The sequence below is a fragment of the Manis javanica genome, chromosome 4, assembly GCF_040802235.1.
Source record: "Manis javanica isolate MJ-LG chromosome 4, MJ_LKY, whole genome shotgun sequence".
Lineage (NCBI taxonomy): Eukaryota > Metazoa > Chordata > Mammalia > Pholidota > Manidae > Manis > Manis javanica.
The window spans coordinates 320,810-347,272 of record NC_133159.1 but is presented as its reverse complement, the minus strand read 5'-3'; the positions used below and the strand labels follow the sequence as shown (position 1 = coordinate 347,272).

General features: G+C 49.5%; 1 protein-coding gene across 9 annotated transcripts in view; it reads left to right on the top strand.

Annotated features, from left to right (window-relative positions):
* Positions 1–24,256, top strand: part of C4H1orf159 (chromosome 4 C1orf159 homolog) — a 28,049-nt gene extending 3,793 nt beyond the window's left edge. For 4 of the 9 annotated variants that reach the window (XM_073232983.1, XM_073232984.1, XM_036999617.2 and 1 more), the window contains exons 2-13: positions 15,875–15,976; positions 16,065–16,153; positions 17,199–17,274; positions 17,900–17,980; positions 18,411–18,485; positions 18,985–19,071; positions 19,388–19,453; positions 20,778–20,912; positions 21,884–21,909; positions 21,990–22,020; positions 23,062–23,132; positions 23,766–24,256. In XM_073232983.1, coding sequence (XP_073089084.1) covers positions 16,082–16,153; positions 17,199–17,274; positions 17,900–17,980; positions 18,411–18,485; positions 18,985–19,071; positions 19,388–19,453; positions 20,778–20,912; positions 21,884–21,909; positions 21,990–22,020; positions 23,062–23,132; positions 23,766–24,038 — 993 coding nt within the window. In that variant the 5' untranslated portion in view covers positions 15,875–15,976; positions 16,065–16,081 and the 3' untranslated portion in view covers positions 24,039–24,256. Of the gene's footprint in view, positions 1–381; positions 541–15,874; positions 15,977–16,064; positions 16,154–17,198; positions 17,275–17,899; positions 17,981–18,410; positions 18,486–18,984; positions 19,072–19,387; positions 19,454–20,777; positions 20,913–21,883; positions 21,910–21,989; positions 22,021–23,061; positions 23,133–23,765 lie in introns of all 9 variants that reach the window. The other 5 variants (XM_036999618.2, XM_036999619.2, XM_073232985.1 and 2 more) reach the window with 4 other exon arrangements.
* The last annotated feature ends 2,207 nt before the right edge of the window (positions 24,257–26,463 follow it).

The following is a 26,463-nucleotide window of genomic DNA, read 5'->3' as shown; positions in this document are numbered from 1 at the left end:
GAGGGCAGCCTCAGAGTTGTTTACCCATAGCACCACCCCACCCCACTCATGACAGACAAAACTCAAATTTGCCAGCTAGAGTAGTGTTTATATTTGGTTTCTTTTATCTTTAGCCTTACAGTTTCTAATCAGAACACCATTTTCCAAAGGTACTGAGGTCATCTCCCATCCCCTCTGTGTTGATGTACGTTTTGTAAGATTCCATCCTGAGATCCCTGATATTCTGGTTGATGATGTTGGTTTTTTTAGCATACATTACAAAATGTGATATACTGCAGTACATTGACAAATGCATAGTCTTATATCCACCATAATGATGTATTTTGATGAGCAGTTTTTAATATATTGATTAAGTTCAACTTACTGTTTTTCTTTTTTTAGTTCGTGGTTTCTGTGTCCTGTCTAAACATCTTCGTCCAAGGACAGTCTCCTACATTTTCTTCTAGAAGGTTTATAGATTTCAGTCTTGCTTCTGGTTTCATGATCCATCTCTAAGTGATTTTCCATGTGATGTGGCTCTACATTCAGTGTTTATTCCATGTGAGTAGCCAGTTTCCTCAGCACTGTTTGTCGAAAAAACTTTCTTTTCCCAATTGAATTGCTATACCATTTTGTCAAAGATCACTTGACTGTGTTTGTGGGGGTTTATTTCTGGGTTTCTGTTCTCTTGTATTGATCTGTTCATCTTTCCATCAATCCACACTGTCTTGTGACTTTATAAGTCTTCCATCTTTGTTCTTTTTAAAAATTGCTGTGGCTATCCTGAATTGTTTGCATTTTCATATACATTTTAGGATCAACTTGTCAGTTCCTCAAAAAAGAAACCTGCTGTTATTTTGATTAGGATTTTATTAAATATTAGATGTATTTGAGGAGAATTTACATCTTAGTAGTACTGAGTCCTCTAATCCACTGTCACCAATCAGTAGATGTTCCTTACATGTACCATTATGTATATCTTTCCATTATTTGGATCTTGAATTTCTCTCAGCAGTGTTTTATAGTTTTCAGTGTATAGGTCTTACACTTTTTAATAAATTTATTCCCACAAGTGAAGTTTTGAATGTCATTGAGAATGATATTTATTTTTGTTTCATTTTCCAGTTATTTGTTGCTCGTATATAGAAATAACAGTTGATTTTGCATATTGACTTTATGTTCTTAGAACATTTCTAAATTCACTTATAAACTGTAGTGGGGTTATTTTATAGATTTCGTAGGATTTTCTGTGTCAGTGATCAGCCGCCTGCACTTCCTCCTTTCCCGTCTGTATGGCACTTGTTCTTTCTTTCCTCATGCGCTGGCCAGAATGTGTGGGACGAAGGGGTCAGTGTGGACATCCTTGCCTTCCTCAGACTTTAGGAAAAAATACTCAGTTTTTTACTGTTAATATATTGATTGTAGGTTTTTATCAGGTTGAGAATGTTTCCTTCTAGTTTTGGTTTGCTGAGTTTTTATCATGAATGGGCCTGAAATTTTGTCAAATGCTTATTTTGGAACTAGTGAAAATAGTCATGATTTTATTTCTCCTTTAATTTTATTAAGATGGCTGATCACAGTGACTGGTATTGTTGAGCCGTACCTGTGTTCCTGGAGGAAACTCATTTGGTCATGTTCTATCACCCTTTTTACGTACTACTATATGCAATTTGCTAATATTTTGTTAAGAGTTTGGGTCCGTGTTCACGAAGGGCATCAGCCTGTCTCTTTCCCTTTGCATTGTCCGTGTCCGGGTCTCCATCAGGGCCGCACTGGCCTTCCCTTGAGTCCTGCTTGCTGGCCTTATGAGTGAGCTGAGCTGTGTCCCCTCCTTCTCTATCTTCTGAAAGACATTGTGTGATATTGGTGTCACTTCTTCCTTAAAAGCTTGTTAGACTCCACCGAAGACAGCATCTGGGTTTGTTGTTTTCTTTGGAGGAAGTTTTTAAATTATGAATTCAATTTCTTTAATGAATATAAGGCTATTCGAATTTTCTCCTTTATTTTGTGTCTTTTTTTGTTTATTGAGGTATTGATAAACGCACTTAAGAGGATTTCACATGAAAAACTTTGTGCTTAGTACATTCACCCATATTATCAAGTAACCCCCACACCCATTTTGTGTCATTTTTGATAATTTGTATTTTTAAATAAACTCAACCATCTCATCTAAGTTGTTGAATTTGTTGGCCTAAAGTTGTTTATAATATTGGCTGATTGTCCTGCTGTGTTTGTAGGATTTATAGTGATGTCACCTTTTTCATTTCTGATATAGATAATTTGTGCTGATATATTTTTCTTAACTATCCGTGCTTGGGGTTTATCAACTTTATTACTCTCTTCAAAGACCCAACTTTTGACTTTGTTTATTTTCTCTATTTTTTGTCCATTTTCTGTTTCATCCATTCCATTCTTATTTTTATTATTTTCTTTCATCTACCTAATTTGAGTTTAATTCTCTCTTCCTTTTTTATTTTCTTTAAGATCAATGATTTTACACTTGTCTTTTTTTTTTATGTAGGCATTTGAAACTATAAATTTCCTTCAAAGTGTTGCCTTACCTTCTTACACAAAAGCTGGTATGTTGCACTCCCATTATTTTCAGTTAAAAATACTTAAAATTTCCTTTATTTGATCCATGAGTTATTTAGAAGTCTATTGTTTAATTCATAAATATTTATAGTTTTCTAAATTGTCTTTTATTATTGATTTCTAATATAATTCCATTGTAATCAGAGACTATACTCTGTATGATTTTGATTGTTTGAAATCCACTGATGTTCATTTTATGGTCTAGCATATGGTCTAAGGTAGTCATATTCTATTTGTCCTTAAGAAGAATGTGTGTTCCATTTTTGATGGGTGTCATATTCTATAACTGCCAGTTGAGTTAGTTACTGTTCCCATAATAGTTTATATCCTTATCAATTTTTTTGTCTACTTATTCAATCAGTTATTGAAAGAAGGATATTAAAGTCTCCAGCCATGGTTGTGGATTTGTCTTTTTTTCATTTAGTTCTGTCACTATTTATGTATTTGGGAGCCTTTTATTATGTGCATAAATATTTAAGACTGATTTAATCTTCTTGACAAATTTACTGTTACTGTGAAAGGTCCCTTTTTTATCCAACACAATACTCTTGAAGTCTGCTTTGTCTGGTATTGGTATATCTGCACAAGTCTTATTGTACTCAGTATTTGTATGTGCTATCATTTCTATCCTATGCTTTCAATCTGTCTGTATCTTTATATTCAAGTCTTGTTACTTATAAACAGCATATCACTGGGTCTTGCTTTATATCCAATCTGACAGTCTCTATGTTTTTTTTTATTAAGGTATCATTGATATACAATTTATGAAGGTTTCACATGAGCAACATTGTGGTTACTACATTCACCCATATTATTGCAGTCACTGTCCATCAGCGTAGTAAGATGCTATAGAGTCATACTTGTCTTCTCTGTGCTATACTGCCTTCCCCATGCCCCCCACCTCCTACATTATGTGTGCGGATCGTAATGCCCCTTTTCCCCCCTTATCCCTCCCTCCCCACCCGTCCTCCCAGGTCCCTTTCCCTTTGGTAGCTGTTAGTCCATTCTTGGGTTCTGTGAGTCTGCTGCTGTTTTGTTCCTTCAGTTTTCCTTTGTTCTTATACTCCAAAGATGAGTGAAATCATTCGGTACTTGTCTTTCTCCACCTGGCTTATTTCATTGAGCATAACACCCTCTAGCTCCATCCATGTTGTTGCAAATGGTAGGATTTGTTTTTTTCTTAAGGCTGAATAATATTCCATTGTGTATATGTACCACATCCTCTTTATTCATTCATCTACTGATGGACGCTTAGGTTACTTCCATTTCTTGGCTATTGTAAATAGTGCTGCAATAAACATAGGGGTGCATATGTCTCTTTCAAACTGGGCTGCTGTATTCTTAGGGTAAATTCCTAGGAGTGGAATTCCTGGGTCAAATGATATTTCTATTTTTAGTTTTTTGAGGAACCTCCATACTGCTTTTCACAATGGTTGAACTAATTTACATTCCCACCAGCAGTGTAGGAGGGCTCCCCTTACACTGCATCCTCACCAGCATTTGTTGTTCCTTGTCTTTTCTATGTTGGCCATCCTAACTGTTGTGATATCTCATTGTGGCTTTAATTTGCATTTCCCTGATAATTAGTGATGTGGAGCATCTTTTTGAGCGCCTGTTAGCCAACTGAATTTCTTCTTTGGAGAAGTATCTGTTCAGATCCTCCGGCCATTTTTTAATCGGGTTATTTGCTTTTTGGGTGTTGAGGTGTGTGAGTTCTTTATATATTTTGGATGTTAATCCCTTGTCAGATATGTCATTTACAAATATATTTTCCCATATTGTAGGTTGCCTTTTTGTTCTACTGATGGTGTCTTTTGCTGTACAGAAGCTTTTTAGTTTGATGTAGTCCCATTTGTTCATTTTTGCTTTTGTTTCCCTTGCCTGAAGAGATGTGTTCAGGAAAAAGTTGCTCATGTTTATATTCAAGAGATTTTTGCCTATGTTTTCTTCTAAGAGTTTTATGGTTTCATGACTTACATTCAGATCTTTGATCCATTTCAAGTTAACTTTTGTATATGGGGTTAGACAGTAATCCAGTTTCATTTTCTTAAATGTAGCTGTCCGGTTTTGCCAACACCAGTTGAAGAGGCTGTCGTTTCCCCATTGTATGTCCATGGCTTCTTTGTCATGTATTAATTGACCATATATGTTTGGATTTATATCTGGGTTCTCTATTCTGTTCCATTGGTCTATGGGTCTGTTCTTGTGCCAGTAACAAATTGTTTTGATTACTGTGGCTTTATAGTAGAGCCTGAAGTCGGGGAGCATAATCCCCCCAGCTTTATTCTCTTCTCAGGATTGCTTTGGCTATTTATGGTCTTTTTGGTTCCATATGAGTTTTAGAACTATTCATTCTACTTCACTGAAGAATGCTGTTGGTATTTTGATATGGATTGCATTGAATCTGTAGATTGCTTTATTTTAGGCAGGATGGCCATTTTGACAATATTAATTCTTCCTATACATGAGCACAGGATGTATTTCCATTTTTTGGTGTCTTTTATTACTCTCATGAGTGTCTTGTAGTTTTCAGGGTATAGGTTTTTCACCTCCTTGGTTAGGTTTATTCCTAGGTATTTTATTCTTTTTGATGCAACTGTGAATGGAGTTGTTTTCCTGATTTCTCTTTCTTCTAGTTCATCATTAGTATATAGGAATGCAACAGATTTCTGTGTATAAAGTTTGTATCCTACAACTTTGCTGAGTTCAGTTATTCTAGTAGTTTTGGGGTGGATTCTTTAGGGTTTTTTATGTACAATATCATGTCATCTGCAAGCAGGGACAGTTTAACTTCTTCCTTACCAATCTGAATGCCTTTTATTTCTTTGTGTTCTCTGACTGCTGTGGCTGGGACCTCCAGTACTGTGTTGAATAAAAGTGGGCAGAGTGGGCATCCTTGTCTTGTTCCCGATTTTAGAGGAAGAGCTTTCAGCTTTTTGCTGTTAAGTATGATGTTGGCTGTGGGTTTGTTGTATGTGGCCTTTATTATGTTGAGGTACTTGCCCTCTATACCCATTTTGTAGAGAGTTTTTATCATGAATGAATGTTGAATTTTGTCAAATGCTTTTTCAGTATCCATGGAGATGATCATGTGGTTTTTGTCCTTTTTGTTGATGTTGTGGATGATGGTGATAGATTTTTTAATATTGTACCATCCTTGCATCCCTGGAATGAATCCTACTTGATCATGATGGATGATCTTTTTGATGTATTTTTGAATTCAGTTTGCTAAGATTTTGTTGAGTACTTTTGCATCTAGGTTCATCAGGGATATTGGTCTGTAATTTTCTTTTTTTGTGGTGTTGTTGCCTGATTTTGGTATTAGAATGATGTTGGCCTCATAGAAAGAGTTTGGGAGTATTCCCTCCTCTTCTACATTTTGGAAAACTTTAAGGAGGATGGGTATTAGGTCTTCACTAAATGTTTTATAAAATTCAGTGGTGAAGCCATCTGGTATAGGCATTTTGTCTTTAGGTAGTTTTTTGATTACCAATTCAGTTTCATTGCTAGTAATTGGTCTGTTCAGATTTTCTGTTTCTTCCTGGGTTAGTCACGGAAGGTTGTATTTTTCTAGAAAGTTGTCCATTTCTTCTAGGTTATCCAATTTGTTAGCATATAATTTTTCATGGTATTCTCTAATAATTCTTTGTATTACTGTGGTGTCCATAGTGATTTTTCCTTTCTCATTTATGATTCTGTTTATGTATATAGACTCTTTTTTTCTTGATAAATCTGGCTAGGGGGTTATCTATTTTGTTATTTTCTCTAAGAACCACCTCCTGGTTTCACTGATTCTTTCTATTATTTTATTATTCTCAATTTTATTTATTTCTCCTCTGATCTTTTTTATGTCCTTCCTTCTACTGCCTTTGGGCCTTATTTGTTCTTCTTTTTCTAGTTTCATTAATTGTGAGTTTAGACTGATCATTTGGGATTGTTCTTCTTTCCTGAGGTAGGCCTGTATTGCAGTATACTTCCCTCTTAGCATGGCTTTTGCTGTGTCCCACAGATTTTACAGTTTTGCATTATTGTTTTCATTTGTCTCCATATATTGCTTGATCTCTGTTTTTATTTGGTCATTGATCCATTGACTATTTGGGATAATCCATGGGTTATTTGGGCCGAGCACACAGGGTGGAGCCTCTGCGTTGTTGTGCCTCTGTCGCTGCTGTGGGTGAGGCCGTCCTCCAGTGGTTTGCACACCAGTGCTGGCTGGAGGAAGGAGCAGCGGTCTGCATATCCCAGTGGAGCCCTCAGCATGTGTTGCCACTCGGGGATGGAGCCCCTGAAGCTCCCGAAAGTTCCTACCCTACGGGGCTGTGTGGACCAGGATGACTTTGTCCACCCGTCCTTTCTCCTGAGCGGCAAGCTCTGCGTAGTCCTTGCCGTCTCGCTGTTGGGAAGTCTTTCAAAGTACCTGCCTTTCTTTTGTCCTGGAGTGGCTGGTTGTGGGAACCTGTTATCTACAAGTGACTAGAATCTCAGTTTCTCTGAGTGTCTTTGCTCTCCAACCCTTCTAATCTCCAGAGCACCATGTAATGTGGGTTCCTGCTCCTGGAGCAGAGCTCCCGGGGTGGGTGTTCAGCAGTCCTGGGCTTCTGCTCTCTCCCTGCTGGTGAGCTGAGGTGGGGGACGGGCTCGGGTCCCACCAGATCACGGCTTTGCTACTTTACCCTTTTCTGTGAGGTCTGCTCTTTTCCTTAGATGTAGGCCATCTATCACAGTCTTCTTGCCAGTTGCTCTTTCAGGATTAGTTGTATTTGCTGTATTTTCGTATTATATGTGATTTTTGGAGGAGGTTTCTGCCTCACTTCTCACACACCATCTTTTCTTCCTTGACAGTCTCTACTTTTTAAAATAACTATAACAACTGCCATTTATTGAGGCACTCTGTATGTGTTGTGTAATTTCATTTTTCCAGGTATTTTTGTGGAAAAAGATATATAACATAAAATTTAGCAGTTAACCATTTTACAGTGTATAGTCTGTGGCATTAAGTATATTTACATTGGTATACAACCATCTCCACCATCCATCTCCAGAACTTTCTCATCTTCCCAAACGGAAACTCTGCCCACATTAAATGCCAGCTCCACACCTCCTGCCCTGGCTCCAGGCACCCCCTCTACTCTGTCTCTGTGAATTTGACTACTCAGGGGACCTCATCTAAATGGAATCATACAGATTTTTCTTTTTGTGTCTGGCTTATTTCAGTTCGCATAATGTCCTCAGGACTCATCCATCTTATAGCACGTGTCAGTAAGGATGTACCCCATTTTGTTTATGCATTCATCTGTCAATGGACACCTGGCTGTTACCTTTTTGGCTATTGTGAATAATAGTACTGTGAACATGGTGTGAAAATTATCTCTTTAAGACCCTGTTTTCAGTTTTTTGGGGGTATATAATCAGAAATGGAATTGCTGGCTCATATGGTAATTGTTTAATTTTTTTGAGAAACTGCCATAGCATTTTCTACAGTGACTTTCTGCAGTGCCTACACCATTTTACATTCCTACCAGCAATGGCAAGGGTCCCAGGTTTTCCACATCCTCGCCAATATTCCTCATTTCTGTTTTTCTGTAATCGCCATGCTTATAAGTGTGAAATGGCATATTTGCATTTCCCAAGTGATGAGTGATGTTATTCTCTACTTTCCCCAAATCGGAGTATTTAGTCCATCTACATTTAATGCAGCTGTTAGAATATTTGGATTTAAGTCTACCTCTTGACGTCTGATTTCTATTTTTCCCATCTGTTTCTCTGTTCCTCCTGTTAACTTTAAAAATAAAACAAAATGGGTTTATTCAGGAATAGCAGAGAATTTGTAAGCTGCAGCAAAACCATGGGCAAGTCCAACAAGCAGAGGGGAGGAGCATCACTTCATGGAGGGGGAGGGGGAGGATGTTTTGCATGAAAACAGTAAGAAAGTTAGAATCCAGAGTGACGCGGGTCTCTCGCTGACTGAGGTGCAGGGCTGGCCCAGGACCGTGCAGTGGGGGCCAGCGCCCATCTTTCCCTGTGGGGGTCTGTGACTGGCATGGGGTGTAGGTTCCCTCTTTCAGGCCCTGTCTCCACTTTATTGAGGTTTCCCTTTATCAATTTTCACACTCCTTTCCTCCCGTTTTTTAGGTGAATCGAGTTTTTTAAAATTCATTTTTAGCTTCCCTCCTGACTTTTTAGTTCTTCCTTTTTGTGTTTTTAGTGTTTCCTCTAGAGATTAAATATGCCGTTTAACTCACCGTGGTCCACATGGTCTGAAAGTCCTTCCTGTGCGTCGCAGCTTACAGACCTCACACCGCAGGTCCAGTGGCCCCGCCCCGTCCTGCTCTTGGGAGCATGTATTTTACTTCTACATATGCTAGAAAAATCTACAACACACTTGTTATTTTTACTTTAGTAGTCTTTTTAAATTGATAAAGCTGTGTTTGTTTTTTAAATTTTAGATGTCTTTACTTGTTAATTTGAGAATTTCTGTAGAATTGTACCATATGTGGCCATACATGCTAAGTGTATTAGATGAATACCATAAAACAAGCATTTTTCATTGGCTTCAGTAGAACAGCTCTTCAGACACCAGTTCAGTGTGGTGGGTAAGTGGAGGCTCTGCAGCCAGAGGCCGGGCCCAGTCCTCACCCTGCCTTGTTCACACTGTAGGATCTTGTGCAAGCCTGTTTCCTGTTCTTTGGAATGGATTGATAATAGTTGTTGGGAGGGCAGAACGACTTAATGTATAAATCACTCCGAGTGGGGCTTGGTACACTGTCAGTGCTTACGTAAGTGTATTCTTGCTGTTAGTGAGCAGGCTCAAAGCCCTTGAACAGCCAGGATATGCAACAGAAAGAGACCCTTTCATCCTTCCTGAACCAACATGGGCATGAAAGGCCAGTCCTAGTCTCATATACAGTCTGCAGGCTAAACCTCTAAGGCTGTGAAATTACATTTCATAGGAGAATAAGCCTCAGAAAGTTATTTATTAATTTGGTCATTCTTTTGGGTATGCTTTAAAGATGAAAAGGGCTACCAAGATAATGTCAAGTGCAACTTATCTTAAATTTATCTTCTTGCAACTAGATTCACATTCTTAACCTGGAAGAATGTTCTAGCATGCATCCTCAGCTTGCTGCCCTGAGGCCTCCACAGAGACTGTCCTCAGTTCTAAGTTAATATCTGACTTCTGCCCAGTGAAGGGAGACCCTGGAGGCACGGCAGGTCCCCCCACGTGCCCTGCTGCCAAGGGCTTGTTGCTGACCCAGAGTGCAGCACTTAGGAAACAACATCTGAGCCCACCATTTGGAAACTAAAGTTGCTTTGCCTTCTGAATACAAAAGCCCTGCAGTGGAGTTCTTTTTTCAGTGTGGAGGAGTTGGTTAACAAAGTGACTCTCCCACAGATAACAATTATAAACCCTGGGCAAATACAGAAAACAGCTTCCTGAGAACAGCAGAGAATAAACAAAAAGCAGGCAGATTTTTGAGGGCAGTTTAAACTTAGCAGAAGTAGCCAGCACAGAATGTGTTTTCTGTACCAGGGTCTTTACCATGAGGGCAGCACAGTCAGTTGGCATGGCGTGACTGAAACCCTGAGAGGACACCCACTGCCGTATTAGGGAAACCAGGGGAAGGAGCTGGGCAGGAACCTCAGAGAGAGGAATTCTGTGCATAAGTGCTGCTTAAATTTCTGGCTGAGCCTTGAACAGGGCACGCACAGGGCATGCTGAGAAGCTATCTGGATTGCAATCGGAGCCACCGCTCATCACAAGTGTGACAAAATTTGCAGTTTGAATCTAATGAAATTGCCTGCTAAAGCAAAAGCATTAACTCTCTTCAGAGGAATATAATTGAATCCAGAGTCTCAACAGCATATCATTTGCAATATACAGGATACATCCCAAATTACTCAACATATGAAGAGCACAATAATATGAGCCATTCTCAAAGGAAAAATGATCAGCTAATCATGTTGTGATGCAGGTATTGGCCGATCACATAAGCACTTGAAGGAAGACTTAATAATAACTCTATTCAGTGAGGTAAAGGAAAATCTAATGAAAAAATATATAGGAGATCTCATGAAAGAAATAGACTATGTTTTTTAAAATGAGCCAAATGGAAATTTTAGAACTGAAGACTGGATACTTCAAAGACTGAGCAATAGAAACCATCTGGTCTGAAGAAAAAGGGAGAAATGGTGGGAAAAACATGATTGGAGCTGTAGGGACCTCAGAGCAACCTGACGTGGGCACTCCTGCTGGAGTCCAGAGGGGAGGGACACAGTGGGGCAGAGGAGACAGTTGGAGGAATAATGATCAAAGCCTTTCCAAATCTGGTAAAAGACATTTATTTACAGATTTAAGAAGCTCAGTAAATCCCAAACAGGACAAATATGAATAAAACCACACCTACACACATCAGTTCCAAATTACTGAAAATTAAAGATCAACTTTTAAAATCTTGAAAGCAGTCAGAGAAAAAACAAATTATATACAGTACAGCATGGCAAAGATTGAACTTATCGTCAGAAGTTATGGAGTCCTAAGCAAGTGGAACTGTATCCTTACAGTTCTGAAAGAAGAAATTGTCAACACAGTTCTGTGCTCTCCAAGAGGAATGTAAATAAACATATTTTTGGAAAAAGGAAGACTGAAGGAATTTGTTGCCATCAAATGTACACTACCAGAAATGCCAAAGGAACTTTTTCCAGGCTGAAGGTAAATGATACCAGAGTGAGAATCAGATCTTTAAGAGTGAATGATGAACATCAAAAATGGTAAATACCTAGGGAAATGTTTTCTTTAACATACATATTTAAAGCAAACACTACAGCACTTGGGTGTATGATGTGTGCAGCTGTGGAAGGCATGGTGGCTGCGGCTCAGGGCGGCAAGAGCCTCTGTGGCGTCGTGACGCGGGGCAGCATCAGCTCTGAGCGGGCAGTCAGGGTGAGTGTATATACTGCCATCACTAGAACAACAACTATTCTTTAAAAATGCAAAGAAGTATAACCAAAGAACTGAAAAGTAAATTGAAAGGGGATTTTTAAATACTCAAATAATGTAAAAGAAGGCAGGAAAGAGAAAACAGGAACAAAACACTACAGAGACAAGCAGAAGACAACCAAGTGGTAGCTCTGAATCCACTCCTGGTGTCATCGTACTTTGCCAAAGCCCAGAGAATGAATGTACAATGTCCAGCACAGCCCTGGTGTAAATACGGACTCTGGTGACAGTGGTGTGTCAGCATAGGTTCACTGGTTGTAACAAACGTATCTTCTGGTGCAGGATATTGACAGCAAAGGAGACTGTTTGCGTGGGGGTGGATGATGTATAGGAACCCTCTTATCTCCTGCTCAGTTTTGCTGTGGACCTAAAACTACTCTAAAAAATAGTCTTTTGTATATTAAAACAACATAAAGAAAAACCAGAGGGACAAGTAGAAAACAAATAACAAAATGATAGATGTAAGTACAACCATAGTGATAGTTACATTAAATATTAATGGATAAATAAGCAAGACCCTTACGGCATGCTGTCTATAGGAGATCTTGAAATATAGAAGACACAGTTTGAAAATAACTAGATGTGTGTGTGTGTATATATATATGTATATAAATATATGTATCTTGCAAACAAGGCTGGAGTGGCTATATTTATATCTAATAAAATAGAATTTCAAGATATATAGTATTGCCAAAGATAAATGGGAAATTTCTGATGATAAAAGGGTCTCCTTTCATCAAGAAGACATATCAGTTATGAATATACCTAGTTAGTAATAGAGCCTCAAAGTAATTGAAGCAAAATGACAGAATTAAAGGGAGACATAGACAATTCTTCAATAATAATGGAGGTTTTAGCATCTCCCTCTCATCAGTTGTTAGAACAAAAAGACCAAAAGAAATCAGTAAAGACAGAGGATCTGACACATCTAACTGATATTTGTAGAACAGTACACCCATCAGAAGCAGAGTACAGATTCCTAAGTGGATATTGTATAATCTCTAATGTAGACCAACTGCTATGCCCAAAGTTTAAAAAAAAATTTTATTTATTTGCAGAGGACATGATTATTTACATAGAAGATCCTTAGAAATTTATAAGGCCTGTTAGAACTATCAAGTGAATTTAACAAGATTTCAGAAACCAAGGTTAATGTGCAACTTTTAATTCTGTTTTTGTATACGAACGGCAAACAATTGGAAAATGAAATTAGAAATTCAGTTCTATTTACAGTAACTAGAAAAAGAACTTAGTGATAAGCTTAACAAAAGATGTACAAGACCTCACTGAAAGCCAACATTGCTGAGAGCAGTTAAAGAAGACTTGAAGAAATGGAGAGAGAACATGTCCGTAGATTGATTGGAAGACTATATATTGTTAAAATGTTCATTATTCCGGAGAAAATTCCAGCAGGCTTTTCTGTAGAAATTGACAAGACAATTCTCAAATCTGGAAGCCCATATGACCTAGAACTGCTGAAGCAAGTAAGCAGAGCAAATAGGCAGAGACACTGCCGGACCTCAAACTTTCTGTAAAGCTTCGATGGTCAAGACATCAGGATGCTGGTGAAGGAGGGCGCGTGAATAAATGGGTCAGGCGGAGGGTCAGAGGTGCACCGGTGTGTGTGTGTGGGATCGATTTCAACAAAGACCTCTAAAGAATTCCCTTTGAAAGGGAAAGTCTCTAACAAATGGTGCTACACTCACAACATAGGTAGGTTAGGGGAGGCCGTGCAGCACAGAGAAGACAAGCTGTGACTCTGCAGCATCTTACGCTGACAGTGACTGCAGTGGGGTGTGGGGGGGCATTTGATAATATGGATGAATGTTGAAACCACAATTTGCTCATGTAAAACCTTCATAAGATTGTATTTCAATGATATCTTAATTTTTTTTAAATGGTGCTATAAGAACTGGATATACATATGAAAGAAGTGAACCTTGATTTTACCTCATACCATACATGAAAGTAACTAAAAATATAAAAACTAAAACTATAAAACTTCTAGAACAAAACACAGGAAATCTGTATCACCCTGAGGTCAAAGCGGAGATTTCTTAGAACACAAAAAGCAAGAACCATAAAAGAAAAAAAAAGGATGTGTTTGATTTTATAAAAATGAAAACACTTTATCTTCTAGACACCTATAAGAAGATAAAAAGGCAAACCACAGAATAAGAGAATATTTTCAGTACATGTATCTGGCAAAGAATATATAAAAAGCTATTACAATTCAGTAATAGGCAACCCAATTAAATGAATGGGCAAAAGATGTGGACACTTTATGAAAAGTAATAAGATGTATAAATGGCCAGTAAACACATGAGCAGATGTTGACCATCATTAGTTATTAGAGAAATACAAATTAAAACAACAAGATACCTCTGCACACCCACGATACACTGCCAAGTGCTGGCAAGGGTGTGAAGCAAAGGGGTGCTCACACAGGGCTGGTGGGGGTGCTGGCCTGGTGCCCGGTACGCAGACCCACAGCTCCTACGGGGTCAGGTGTGCACTGACCTTCACCCAGCCGTTCCAGGCCTAGGTATTTGCCCAAGAGTAATGAAGAGAAATGTCCACACAGAGACATGTACAAGAATGTTCACAGCAGCCTTATTCAGTTACCAGAATCTGGAAGCAGCTCACAGCTGGTGGATGGGTGAAGGAAATGGCCCTGTCTTCACCATGGAATATTAAGCAGCCATAAAAAGGGACAAAGCACGGAAGAATTTAAAGTTTATTACACTGAATGGAAAGAGCCAGACACAAAAGCGTACATACTGTATGGTCCATTTACATGAAAACCTAGAAGACTCAAACTAATCTACAGAGACAAGGATCGGTCCACTGGGTACCTGCAGTTAGGATGGTCCTGCAGAGGGGCAGGCAGCTTGTCCCCCCTCATAAGAGTCACGGGCTTCAAATGGACACATTCACTGTATGTGAATTATGCCTCACTAACATTGACTGAATAGCAGATGCAAATGTTCACTGAAAGCCTGGACCTTGGACTCCTGAATTGGAAGGCTTTTGTGGCTTCCTGTGAGCCCAGAGATACCTCTTACCAAGAGTGAGTGGAGGGTCCTTTACTTCTGGAGTTTTCCATGAGGCAGGCAAAGATGGTCTGTATTGAACAAAAGTTAAATGGATGAAAACAAAAGGTGTGATTTGATTGTGTAGGTGAGGATTCTGTCTGTGACATCGGTATTTGCTCTCATAGAAAGAAGGTCCATCAGAGAAAAGTAGGCATTTTTAGTGGGATGGCAAGAATGGACAGTGGTTGGGGGCACTTCCTGCCTCTGCAGGGCTCCCTGCAGCCCCCGTCCGATCCCAGCATTGTTCTCCTGAGTGTCGGGACCTCAGATGGACCTCAGATGCGGGGCCCTTCCCCGGGATCCCCCGGCAGGCACTCGCCCACCGCCCTGGGCCAGGCAAGGGAGTGGCTCCTCATCACCAGCCCAGACGTCTTCCTTGCAGACCCCCTAGAAGCAAGGAAGGGCAGTACCCGGAGGTGCCCGGAAGCTCCATCTCCAGGAGCCTGGGATTCCCTGTACGTGAAGCTGTTTGTCAAGTGGATGTCATTTTAGAGGAGACTTTTAGGTCAAAATATCCAGCTGCTTTTGGGGCAGCTTGTAGTCATGGTTACCTTGCAAGTTAACAGAAGGTTGTGAAAACTTGTCCAACGATTCACTTCAGGGGCCGCGAGGGTCAGTGCATCCCCTCTGGTTCTGCTGCGGGGAGAAGCATCACGTGGCTGCCCAGGGCCACGTTCTGCAGTGGTGAGCACTTCATGCAGTGTGTGGCCTGTGCTCTGCACCCGCCGCTCAGCGGTCTTCCACTCTAGCGTCCCTGTTTGAGACTTAGATAGGACCTTGTCACCCACGGGATACCTTCCCTGTCCTCCTCTGTGACAGAGCAGGGCGAGCAGCAGAACACGGCAAGACCGGGGATCCCGACTGGGTGTCTGCCCCAGAGGCAGCCCCACCGCTGAGCAGCGCTGTGTCTGGGTGGCAGTGTTCACACTTCAGGTGGGGGCTTTACAAGGACGGGGAGATGGCAGACAGAGAAGTCCTGTTGGAGCACCTGTGCAGGACTGGCTGGTCCGGAATCCCCGTGCTCAGCCCTTCCCCCAGGCAGGGGCAAATGGTGGAGCACTGTAGGGGAAGGCGTCTGTCCAGAGGCCAGACCCAGAGGTCTGAGTGGCCCTCCCGGCCCCCGGCCAGGGACTTTTGTGTGAAGCGCAGCCTACGTGGTGTGGCTGTGCATGGCCAGCGGTGGGCCTCACCTGTCCGCCTTGATTCGCAGGCCTGGGACCAGGGACGCCTGGCTGCTTAGCACCCCTGCTGTGACCTCTGGTCGCAGGGCGCCTGGATCTGGATGTCTGTGGCTCGTGTCCCGCAGGGCCAGGTAAGGGTCCTCCGCCTCGCCCCCCACCCCCACCCCAGCACCCCAGAACGCAGTGCCCATGTCTGCACAGCGCCCCTCTCTGCTGCAGACTCTGGGCTCCAGAGCATGGCGCTCCGGCGTGCTGTCCTCCTGGCCGGCCTCCTGGCGGAAGTCACTGGCAAATCTTCAGAGGGCACGGTGAGTCCCTCTTGGGCAGTGGTATGGGAACCAGGATGCCAAATCGGAACGCTTGCGTCCGGTCCCCTCGTGGAGGTGGTGGGTGCTTTGCCTTTGACCTTTAAGGGTTACCCTGGCCCGAGGGACACCAATGGCGGCTTCCATCGGGTCCAGGGAAGCCCGTGTCTCTTGAAGGGCCCACCACTCGCGTCTGCACCGTGTTGCCTGCTAGGACCTTTTTGCCAAACTGGACTTGCTGCTGCATCTGAAAAGGGTCTCTGCAGAGCTGCTCAGTGGCACCGGCCAGAGCCCCTAGGTGCCTGCCCTGCTGCTGGGCTGGACAAAGACCGCTCACCCCGTCAGGCAGGGTCCATGGCTGGTGCCCTGGCTCCCCTGGGCCAGCCACACGCACCCAGCCCCACAGTGTGGCCGGGTGGGGCCTTCCAGACAGTTCCCCTCTGCCACGGGGGTGGGACAGGATGGCTGGGCCATGGTCCCAAGTCTGCCTTTCGCTGTGAGCCAGACTTCAGCCCCTCCCATGGTGGCATGGACACTCCATGCCACTCCTTAGATGTCCCTAACTGTCCATGGGGTCTGGTCACAAGACACAACAGCTCAGCTTGATGAGACACCACACCCGGCCCCATAAATGGCAGCCCGAGTTTCTGCACAGCACACTGCCCTCTCTGCACGTGGACACGCTGGCCTCGTTCAGCCCCCTGAACCACTGCCCCAGGCTGGCCACCTCTGTGGGGGACCTGTCAGTGGGACCCCGAGGGATTCCCCCTCTCTGGCCTCTGGAAGCTGGGTGCTGAGGAACATGCTTCAGTTTATTTGGTCTTCGCGTGTTCAGTCCCAGAGAGTGTCCTTGTGTGTGGCTGTGAGTCCTCACCTCCCTCCAGGTAAGGGGACGGGCACCCAATGCTGGTTCTAGTAGAGGTTGGAGCCTTGGGCATCGAGGTGAGCTCGCGAGGCACCCCCTCTGTGGATGCCGGTGCAGCCTCGCCCTCCTGGCCTGCATGAGCTGCCTAGCTGGGCTGGAAGCTCACTGCCATCTCCTCTCCAGGGCCAGCAGCCTGAGTGTTGTGTGGATGTGGAAGACGTCAATGCTACCTGCCCAGGTACAAGCCTGTGTGGCCCAGGTAAGCCACTTTGGTGCGAGCAGACCTGACCCGCCTTGGTGACAGGGTGGTGCTCATCCGTGCTTCGCCGAGCTCACCACGCCAAATGTGAGCAGCAGGGCACACCAGCCTCTCGGGAAGGATGCCAGCATGGGGCCAGGAGCAGGGTGAGGGGCTGGAGTGAGCAGGGCAGCAGGAGAGTGACAGGGCTCCAGCTAATCCCCGCTCCAGCCAGCAGCCTGGTGCATCTTCCTGGTGGGAAGGAGGGGCAGCCATGGCTCTGGGGGCTTGGTGGGGGCAGGCTTTGCTGCTCCCTGCTGGGGTGTGCCCCCCTGGGCTGAGAACTGCTGCTAACAGGGCTGCGTAAGGCCTGCTGCGTGAGCAGCGGCAGCCCCCAGTGCCACGTGCCGGGTTGGGCAGAGGCGGCCAGGAACAGGCACCAGACCGGGTGGCTGAAGGACAGCGAGCCCTTGCACCGGTCTGTGGGCACACTGCTCCTCACACTGGTGACGTTTCTTTCCTCCCGGGGGGTGGTGGGGGGAGCTCAGATTGAACTTGTAAACCTCAAGGCTAGGAAGCACGCTCAGGACTCGCCATCAGACTGCCTGCGACCCCATACATTTGGGTGAATTTCTCTCTTCTCGAGGTCCCGCGTATCTTTTCCTGGGCCTGCCAGGGAGTGACTGTCCTTACTCATCGGTTGAGCCTGGGGAACCCAGGAAGCCAGGTACCAGGCGGTTTTTCAAAGGGGCTTTATTGGCTCCATAAAGTCACCCTTGGCTCCTAAAGCTGTGTGGTCACAGGTCCGGGCTCTCCCATCCTGCTCTGTCCCCGTTCACACCTCATGGCCAGCAGCTCCGGGCAGCCTTGCTGAAGAGCCCAGTTACCTTGGAGCTGGTCAGAGGGGTGCTTCTCAGGAGAACAGGTGCTAGGCATGTGCCCAGGACGCGAGTTCCCAGGCCCCTGGAGCCGACCGCTAAGTACACGTCACGTGCCTCCCATGGGTCCCAGCCCTCCCGAGAGATGCCGAGGGAAGGAAGGGCTGGGCTGCCGTGGCTGCCGTCGGCCTGGCGCGGGCTCCAAGCATGGCCCTCAGCCTGTGTGCCCCCAGCACTGAGGGCTGCCGCTGCTCACCGCTGTCCCACGTCATGCTTCAGGCCCTGCCATCTGGTGTCACTGCGGAAGATCTTCATGTCACAGTGACCACTGTGTGTACATTAAACATCGTATTGGTGAGATCCATGAAGACAGGCCTGTGGTTTATCCCCAGGTTGGGGCAGACAGCTCTCTGGATCCCCAGTCTGGGACCCCCTGGGGAAGGGCGCAGGGGCAACAGAGGGAGCGAGTTGCTGCAGGCAGTGCCATGATGGGCTGGGCCTGGCCATGCATGGCAGCCGCAGGTCCCTGGCCCTGGTCCGGGTCAGGTGAAGACTTGGTGGCGGGAGGTGGACACTCGCCTGTGGTCCTCACCAGACACCTGCTGATTCCAGATTCCATCCCTGGGCTCTAAAGCTTTTCTGCAGTGTCCTGTGAAGGAGCCCATGAGAGCCCCGTGGGAGAGAGGGCTGCCTGGGGTTGGGCTTGTTGCCTTTTCTGAAATGGGAGTGCCCTTCCAGCCAAACTCCCAGAGCCGGTTATTAACACTCTTAAATGAACGTTGTTTTGCGAAGTCCAGAAGATGGTCAGCTAACACGGGTTTGCCTTGAGCTGAGTGGCCTTCTTTCGGGACAGGCTGCTACCGGCACTGGAACGACGATGGGAGCGTCAGCTGTGTCCGGTGCAGGAATGGGACCAACAACGGCTCCGAGTGCCGAGGCCGTATGTTGGCGCCCCGGGCACCCCTCCCCCTCCATACCCACCCTGCCTCCTCTCACTGGCGGTCCACATCCCCTGGTTTTGGGGCACCCTGAACATTTGTCAAATGAACCCAGGGTCCCGCCCAAGCCCTCCTGTCCATTCTGGATGGCTGTGGGGAGCACCTCTATCCCCAGGGCCCCTCTCTTTCATGCCTGGATTCCCTTTGGGGCTGCATCCCTGGGGGTCCTCCGTGGGGTTCCCATGCGTGGTCCAGGACCCCCCAGTGGGTCTGGGCTGCCCACAGAGCCAGCAGCCCTGACGGCTTCCTTCCTTACAGTCGCTGGCCGGGGCACCCAGCTCCCAGTGAACAGAAGCACAGCCATGCCTGGGCGGCCAAATTTTGGTGAGCCTCTGTGTAGGCCCTGGGGGAGGGGCACCCAAGCCGTTCAGTGAAGACCCTGACCCCTTGACATCCAACTCCACCCATCCTGGTCACGGAGGGGGCCAGCAGAGAGTCCGGCCACCCAGGGGTTGGGGTCTGCTGACACCGAGCAGGGTGACGGTGGGGGCTCTGCCATCGTCCTCCACGGGCCTCTGATTGGTCCTGCTTAGCAGAAGCCCTCGCAGCTGCATGCCTTTCCTGTGCCCACCCAGCCCCTTGGTCTGTAGGAGAACACAAGAGATCAGAGATCAGAGGACACTGAAGGTCCCCTTGCCCCTGTCCCCAGCTGCTCTTCTAGAATGTTGGCCCAGAGGAGACTGCAAGCAGTGCACGTGCACCTTACCCTGGTCCTCGCGGTTCTGAGGGGCACACAGGGCCCATCTCCTGGGCCTCTGTCCGCCTGGCTCAGCTGCAAGGGCCCTGCTGTTGGAGTGGGGCCTGTGTCGGCAGTGGCCACCTCCTCTTCTGAGGTGACCAGGTCCTGCTGGCAGTTGTGTCCCTCTGGACCCTGGTCCTTCAGCATAGGACATGTTGGACCTGGGCCGAGGACCAAGGCTCTTTGCACGAGTCAGGACCAGAAGCAGTGGCCATGTGCTGGCCCGGCCTGCTGAGGCTCACCGCACAGAGCAGCATCTAAGGGTGGGGCCGGCTCAGGCAACTGGCCTACTGTGGCATGAGGCTGAGTCTGGCAGTCGGGTCTGCAGGTGGTGCTGGTGAGTCCAGCTAGTGAGCTTGTTAATGCTGTGGCAAATCTGAGGCAGGACATGCTTGCCCACTCAGCTGGCATCCTGCTGGGCTCCAGTACAGCCACAAACGTGCCCTTTCCTGTATCTCAGAGTCAGGAGGGCATCCCCACAAGCATGTAAGAGCACACTGCCCCAGCTGATGGGTCAGCAGCTGTCCAGGGCTCTCAGCCATCTGTCCACCAGCCTCTCCTGGCCCCACAGAGGCAGAGATGACAGCGCTGGGAAGTTCCCTCCAGTGACAGTGAACGGGCACCCAAGTGCCGAGGCTGTAGGCTGAGTCCCAGCCGTTGGGTTGCAGGCTCTGACCCGGCAGGCCAGGGGGTGTGGGGCCCCCATCTGCACCGAGTCTTGAGGAAGGAGACGGGGAACCCAGGTCCCACCTCCCCATGAGAAGCCGAGTCAGCTCCCCAGAGCCTGCTGCCAGGTGGGCGGGCCTGTGAGGGGCTCCCGAAGCTGTGGGGGCCCCCGTGTGTCTGGGGAGCATGGTCTTGTGGGGATCCTGCTGGGCTGGCCGCCCCAGCCGCTCACTTTGCGTGCAGGCGGCCACCAGGCGGCAGCCGCCCTCCTCCTGGGGACGTTCCTCATCAGCTCCGGCCTCATCCTCTCCGTGGCTGGGTTCTTCTACCTCAAGCGTGCCAGTAAGCTCCCCAAGGTCTTCTATGGAAGAAACAAAGGTATTCCCTCATGCCACCACGGCAGCCCTGCCCATCCAGAGGGGTCCTGGTCAGTGCACACCCCTACTCGAGCCGCAGCACTGCTGAGGCAGAGAAGGGTCAGGGGCAGCCAGTGCGAAGCCGTCTCGAGAAACAGTGCCAGGGCACTGTGCTGTCACGTGCTTCTCACGCCCGAGAGTAAGAGGGACAGGTGCTTCCTGGGGATGATCCTGCACAGATTTGTGGGGGTCTCAGTGCAAAGGCTTTGGTGGGCACAGCATCTAGGTGTCATGGTGGGGTTGCCAACGAGAGGTAGGGCTGGGCAGGCATCCCCGGCCTTGGGGCTGCCTCTGCCCTGCAGCTCTGTCTGCTGGGGCTGAAGGTCGGGCTGGGGCAGGGACAGTGGGGCTCCCCTCACCCCAGCTTGCCCTGGCCTGGACCCTGGCTCTGCCCATCCTCTCCAAAGAGACAGGAGTCACTCCTTCTGTGGCCTTCCTGGGTGACAGGGGGTGGTCTGGCTGGCGGGTCTGATACCTCAGTGGCAACTAGGCAGAGCCCAGCCCATCAGAGGCCCCCTCACCCTGTGCACCCACCCTTAGCCAGCCCTGGAGCCGTCGTGGGCCTGTAGCTTGGAGTTGGCTCTGGGAGGCTGCTGTGCAGCAGGCTCAGGGGTCCCAGTGTGGCACATGCAGCGGCTCTCTCCACCCCAGCACCAGACAGCTGCGGGGTGGGTGTGGAGGTCACAAGGCATGCCCATGGCCCTGGGTGGCTCCCACTAGGGCTCTTGGGGGCCCCCTACCACCAGTGCAGGTGGGAATGTGGCCAGGCAGGCAGCCAGGCTGAGGGCCCTGTTGGGCAGGCGTGGATTGCGACTTTGCTGGGCCTGGAATTGTGCGAGAGCCTTTGCAGGCCTTGCGGACCCCCACCCAAAGTGAGGGAGCTGCCCCCCAGGTGAGGGAGCTGCCTGCTGACACCTGTCTGTTGCCCCACAGCCCCTGCCCTGCAGCCTGGTGAAACAGTAAGTAGCAGGGAGGCCGGGCTGCCGTGTCCGGAGTGGTGCTGGGCCCCCTGGCCTCACTGCCTTTTCTCCTTTCCAAGGCCGCGATGATCCCCCCACCACAATCCTCAGGTATGTCAGCTCGCACTGTCTGTCCCTGTGCAAGAATTCACAATGCCAGGTGTCGGGTGTTTCCTGGACCGTCCCATCTGCAGAATCAGCTGCCCTCCCAGGGCCGCTGCAGGGATGGGCTGGGCTCAGCGGGGACCTGGCCGTGCACCCTCACCAGCTCTTAGGATGCCGGCCCAGGCTATTCAACCAACCACAGCTTCTCTGCCTTCCCCGTTCATTCTGAGTTGTCAGCCTGTCATCCCTGCCATCCTCGCTTGGCCCTGAGCCAGTCCCTTGGCTCTTCCTGAGCAGCAGTGGGCACAGGGGCCAGGGGCCAGGAGCCCCCGACCTCCCCAGTCTGTGTCTGACCCTGTGCAGAGGTCAAGTGGGGACAGGTGAGGGTGGCCCTCCTCTGGGGACAGAGTGGTGACTTGGTCAAGGCTAGATCTGTCCTGCTCGGTAAAACACCATAGTCTGATTTCTCCAAAGCAGCACCTCGACTTCTTACGTGCTCTGTGTCAGTCTCCTGGGGCAGCTGCATCAGATCCCTCAGACAGGGCTCCGGCCCCCAGGACAGTCTCTAGGTTCCAGAGCCCAGAGGCCAGAATCAAGGTGGGGGGGGGGTGCCCCCTGGGGAAGCCCATGGGCTTTTGGCGCCTCCAGCCTCCCCTCCCACCTCCACATGGCCTTTCCCCTCTGGGCCTTCTCTTCCCTCCTGGCCTTACCATGTCTGCAGAGAGCCTTTTCCTAGGGTGCACCCTCAGGTTCCAGGGATCAGGACGGGGACATATCTCTGGGGGCCTCATCCAGCCCTACATGGCATCATGTGAGCTGTGCCTTCTGGGAAGGCCAGGCCCAGGGCCCTGGGCGTGAGGCGAGGGCGCCCAGGATGAATGGGAGTTCAGCACAGAACTGCCCATGCCCACAGGCTGCAGCTCTTGCTTGTCTCCCCGCTGGCTGCTCCACACCTGACCCCCAAGAGTTCCAGTCAGGGCCGTGACCTGGGGCCGCTCCTGGCATCCCAGACCCACTCTTGACCCACTGTCTCTGACCCTGTTTCAGTGCGGAAGCCACGCTACGTCAGGCACGAGCGGCCCTTGGACAGAGACGCGGGCCCTACTTCTGTCTCCTCGGTAGAGACTCGGGTCAGCAACGTCTGACCTGAAGGCCCCCCTGCAACTCCTCGCCCCACCTTGGAGGGGGCCCAGCACACGAGGGCAGGCACCGCCCAGTGAGGCCTTGGGACAGGCCAGGACACGGTCCCTGGCTCAGCTCGGGAGCCCACCCAGCCGCCACACCGCTTCCTCTTTCCCTGCCCACAGCTGCTTGGGGTCACTGAGCAGGAGCGGGCATCCCCGGACAGGCTTACAGGGGCGGCCCTGCAAGGTCTGCGCCTCTCGGGAGGGACAGGGAGCTCCCAAGATCCTGCAGGGTGGGGCCCGCCGAGGGCTGACAGCTGCACCACCAGGCCGAGTGGCCCCTGAGCACCCGGCTAGGAGGAGGGAGACTGAGGCCTTCGGGTGTCCCCGACAGGGTCCCGACAGTGGTGGGGCCTGTGGTGCAGGCTTTCCAAGGAGAGGTGCCTGCCTGCAGGGCTATCTTTCTGTGGCAGACAAATCCCCGCCCAGACACCCATTTTCAGGAGCCGCAGGAGCGGGTTTCCTGACTTCTGTCTGTTTTTAAGTAGAAATGCATTTTGTAGAAAAGCCCCAGAGGCACTGTTTTCGTCCACCCCCACCTGACCTGCCCCCATGTCTGGGCCTCAGGCACTGCTGTCCTCAACCACGCAGAGATGGACACTGGCCCCAAGCGGCTGGGGATCAAGACCGGGCCCCCACAGGGACACCTGTGCCAGGGCCACACCTACCTGGGACTGCTGCGTGCATGACTGGCCTCCCCAGCCTGCAGAGGACCGTGCTGGCTGGCCTTCCCTTCTGGCTGCACTAGGCCCCCAGACACGTTTCTGGCTCAGCTGGCTGCAGACTGCTGGGTTCCTGTGGTGCTGCCAGCCCCACCCTACACACGTGCCCCGGTCATGACTGAGGCCTTCAAAGTTCGGTCCACCTGGAGGGGCCGAGGCAGACCTGCATGGTCACCCTCTTTGGCGCCGCGAGACCCATCTTGAGTGTTTACAGTTTAAGAATATGAGCTCGTGCATCAAAACTTGAACTAGAGACCGTCTAGCAGCCCAGAGGGCATGCTGGCTTAAAATCTGTCAAATAAATTATTCAGGGCTTCCCCTCCTGCCCTCACCACTCTTGAGGTTCATGTTTCTAAGTGAAGGAGCCCCACCCAGGCCTGGCCCCGCCTACCCCACTGCCAGAGCCACTACCCCAGCTGGGGACAGCACAGGGAGGCATGGGGGCCCCTCCACGGGACCAGCACCCCCACCCTAACCCTGCGCCTCTCCTGGGCGGGTTCCATCTTTCAGGTTGTGATCACTGGAAGAGGGACCTTGTCCCAAGCTGTCTCATGAAGGACAGCCCAGTGGCCCCCACCAGCCCCGACAGGAGCTGGGTTGGGAAAAGTGTGGGTGCCTCTTAGGGAGGCTTTCCTGTAGGGAGGGACATGGAGGTTACCAGTGACTGTAGGCCCCCTCGCGGACAGGACACCCATGGGTCTCGGCTCACAGACCACAGGAGGAAGTCACAAATGGGCGGAGTACAGGCTGGGGTCACCGTGGGGAGGCAGGGGTTCCTCCCCAAGCCAGTGAGTGGATGGCTCTTTGGAGGGGCTGGTGGGTATGGGGACTCTGCTGACAGGTGGTGGGACTGCCCTGGGCTTCATCCCTGGACACCCGTGCCAGAGCCGGCCAGGACTGAACGGCAGCAGGCGGCCCTGCCCTGGCTGCGGCTGTCCACTGCGGGCCTTAGATGCCTACTCTCCTGTCCTTGGGAACGACAGGTCTGAGGTCTGTGGCCAGAGGGGCACCTGTGGGAGCCTCTGCTCTACCCTGGGCCCACACGCCAGAGCAGCCAGAGCACAGCAAGTCTCCCTGAGGCCCTGTCCTTTGTTCTGGAGAATTCCTGCCCCACAGCTGACAGCCTTGAGGGGCAGTGAGGTTGCTGTGGGCTCAGGTCGGCCCTTGGTGCCCCCAGGGCCCAGCCATGGTAGGGAAGCTGGCCCCCAGAGCCACCCCTTCTCTACTGTTGAAAACCCCTCAGGGCCCTTGGCCATCCCTGGGTCCACCTGACTTTGAGCCAGTGTCTGCAGCTGTGGGGGGAATGCCTAGCCAGGCTGACTCGGTGACTTCCTAGTGGCCAGTGCAGAGTGGGGGCCCCCCCTAGAATGAGCCCCAGGGGACCGGCCCCCTCCCCAGTTTCTATCCTGAGTGCCTCACCCAGCCCTTACCGAGACTCCAGGCCCCCAGACAGTGGGGGATGGGGTCAGTGGACTCACCAGCCCAGTAACCCTGACAGGCATCCAGGCTAGAAAGGGATGGGGGAAGGTGGGTGCCTGAGGTCGGTTGGGAAGCCCAGCAGGGGTGGGGCATCAGCAGTGGGGGCCCTGCGCAGCCCCCTCCCCAGTTTCTATCCTGAGCGCCTCACCCAGCCCTTACCGAGACTCCAGGCACCCAAAAAAGACATCAGCAGCTCAGGACAGAGCAGGCGGGTGGGGCACCTGACTCCGCAATATGTCAATTGCCGGGGGCCCGCCCACAGCCCCCATATGCAGGTGAGCATGGTGTGGGGTTTGGACAGCAGGCGCAGCCTTGGGTCACAGCTGGCAGCTGACTCCGCACTGGAAACACTGAGAACTCAGAGGTCAGCAAGAGTGAGAGCCCACTGCGGCCTGAGGTGATGTGAGAGCAGAGTTCCTGCCCAGGGGCCTGGGGACCCCAGAAGGAGCTGGCCGTGGCGAGATCGGGGAGGGGCAGGAATGGCTGAGTCCACTGGTCAGCCTGGCAGGGCCGCCTGGTTCCCAGAGGGCAATGCTAAGCCTTTCAGGAGCCCAGGGCCCAGAGCCGGAGGCTGTGGCCAGACCCGCATGCGCACCGCACTCCAGAGCCCTTGCTTCTGGGTGGCCTCTGCGTCTGCCTCCCCAGCACTGGACGGTGGGGACACTAGTTCCTGCCCATGTCAGATGCACAGCCCTGACTGATGTGCCCTGGCTGGCGTGGGGAGGGGGGCAGAGCAGTCAGCAGGTCCCCCGGCACTGGGCAAGCACCCAGGCCCCAAGTGAGCCCTGAAGGGGCCCCTGCCTGCCCCGGCCAGCCATGCTTAGGACTCTGAGGTCGGTTCTGTCCCCAGACCTGGAGTGGGGGAGCACATCCAGGGAGACTGGGGGGCTGCAGGCCTCTCTCCTCACCCGGCCAAGGAGAATCCTGTCCAGCCCAGAACTCCCAACATCCAAGAGCCACACCTGGACAGGGGTGGTCCCTGAGGGCCACGGGCTCTCCTCGGTCCAGGGAGTCCCCAGACTGTGGGGTCACATGGTGGCAGCCCCGATCCCCAACGGGTGTGC